Source organism: Propithecus coquereli, unplaced genomic scaffold (assembly GCF_000956105.1).
Source record: "Propithecus coquereli isolate 6110/MARCELLA unplaced genomic scaffold, Pcoq_1.0 Scaffold6, whole genome shotgun sequence".
In the NCBI taxonomy this organism is placed as follows: Eukaryota; Metazoa; Chordata; class Mammalia; order Primates; family Indriidae; genus Propithecus; species Propithecus coquereli.
Genome location: NW_012151951.1, coordinates 11,580,699 through 11,582,473, shown reverse-complemented (window position 1 = coordinate 11,582,473; position 1,775 = coordinate 11,580,699). Strand labels below are relative to the sequence as shown.

General features: G+C 31.8%; 1 protein-coding gene across 1 annotated transcript in view; it reads left to right on the top strand.

Moving 5' to 3' along the window:
• Positions 1–1,775, top strand: part of ALG9 (ALG9, alpha-1,2-mannosyltransferase) — a 129,924-nt gene that overhangs the window by 9,182 nt on the left and 118,967 nt on the right. The window contains exons 4-5 of the mRNA XM_012659138.1: positions 558–628; positions 1,420–1,462. Coding sequence (XP_012514592.1) covers positions 558–628; positions 1,420–1,462 — 114 coding nt within the window. The remainder of the gene's footprint in view (positions 1–557; positions 629–1,419; positions 1,463–1,775) is intronic.

The following is a 1,775-nucleotide window of genomic DNA, read 5'->3' as shown; positions in this document are numbered from 1 at the left end:
ACCATTTTATTTTATTTCTTTTTAGTCTTTTCCTATGCATATAGTTTCTATAGCTGTAATTCCGATGTATAAATAATATTGTATTACACATTTTCACTTAATATTTTGTAATAATCAGTACCTAATATAGTTGTTTAAGAAGTGGTTGTTGAATGAATGAGCATTATATTGCAAGAATTTTTCCACTGTCTTTCTTCCTATAAATTTTAATATCTGTATAATAGTCCGTGAAATAGATGTAGTATAATTTATTTAATCATTTGCTTATGTTTGGACATTTTATAGTTTTTTAAAGTTTTTGCTAAATTAATAGGGCTGCAATTAACATTTTTGTGAATGGAGCTTGCTCTCTACCCTCTGCCTCCTGGAATGATAGAAGTATACTGATACTGAGTATAGGGATATGAAAATTTGTATGGTTCTTGATACATACTGTTTTTCAAAAGGATTATACCCATTTGTAGTGTTATTGATGACAAATGAGAGTGGTTTCATCTTTACAAGTTTTTCTAGCTCATATCTGTGACTTCTGTTTTCTTGTTCTGGGTTTCTTTCAGATTCTTGTCTTTTACTTTTTGCGATGTCTCCTGGCTTTTGTGAGCTGTATTTGTGAACTTTACTTTTACAAGTGAGTATAAAAGCTTTGCTTCTAAAAGTGCTATGAGGAAGCCCAGTTTAGCTTAGATTATCTTTCTTAATGGTGTAGGGGCAGTGATTAGAAATAAAAAACACGTTCCTTCTAGCTCTTGATATTATATCTGAAGTGTGACTTCTTATTTGAAACCAACAGTTGAAGAGGAATACTTCTCATTATCTTTTTCTTCCCTGAGGTTCATAAATACTATACCCTCATATCATTAGTTTTAATTCTATTAATATTAATACATATTTAACTGATCTTTACTTGGTAGGATTTAGTAGAACCTTATTTTTGGTCTTAGGATATAGGATCATGATTTACCTCTACCCTAGAACTTAGCTGATGGGACTTAGCTGATAGAACAGTGGGACTCACTGCTCTTATTTGCAGCCAGTATATCATTCTTTTTCACAAAGTAGCTACTGGTTAATTGAATGTTAGTGGAACTATTAAGCATGTGAGTGTGAGTATTCCAGTAATAATAGCCACCTTTTTTACATAATATCTAGCAAACATCATAATGCTTTAATATGCATTGAAAGGTATTTGGACTTAATGACCATTATTAAGAATCTTCCCATAGCTAAAAATGTCAAATTGAAAAAAATCTTCAGACTTGACTCTGAGTAGAGCAGAGGGAAAAAAAACAAAGCCAGTGCTGCCTTTGAGGATTGTAACGTAAGTTGGTCTTTATGTGGGTTTCGGTCTGAATTCAAATCACCGTAATGGTTGCCCAAGCCCCAAGTTGACACTTTATTCATTTATTTATTTATATGAAGGATATGGAAATGCAGAGAATTTATTTTAAATTGTTCTGAGTTGGTAGTTCCCCTGGCATCTGGCAAAAATTTCGCTATAGAAGTAGACCCTAACCCAGGTGTCAAATAATTACCAGTGATAAAGTTCTAGTGAACAAGATATTATACTAAAATATTAGTCAGAAATCATAGAAGGGAACAAGACATTATGAGTGACAGCAGAAATAATAATCAACAGAAAGCTGACCTATAAAACTTTATTAGGAATTATTAAAATAATCTTTTATTTATTTATATGAAGGATATGGAAATGCAGAGAATTTATTTTAAATTGTTCTGAGTTGGTAGTTCCCCTGGCATCTGGCAAAAATTTCGCT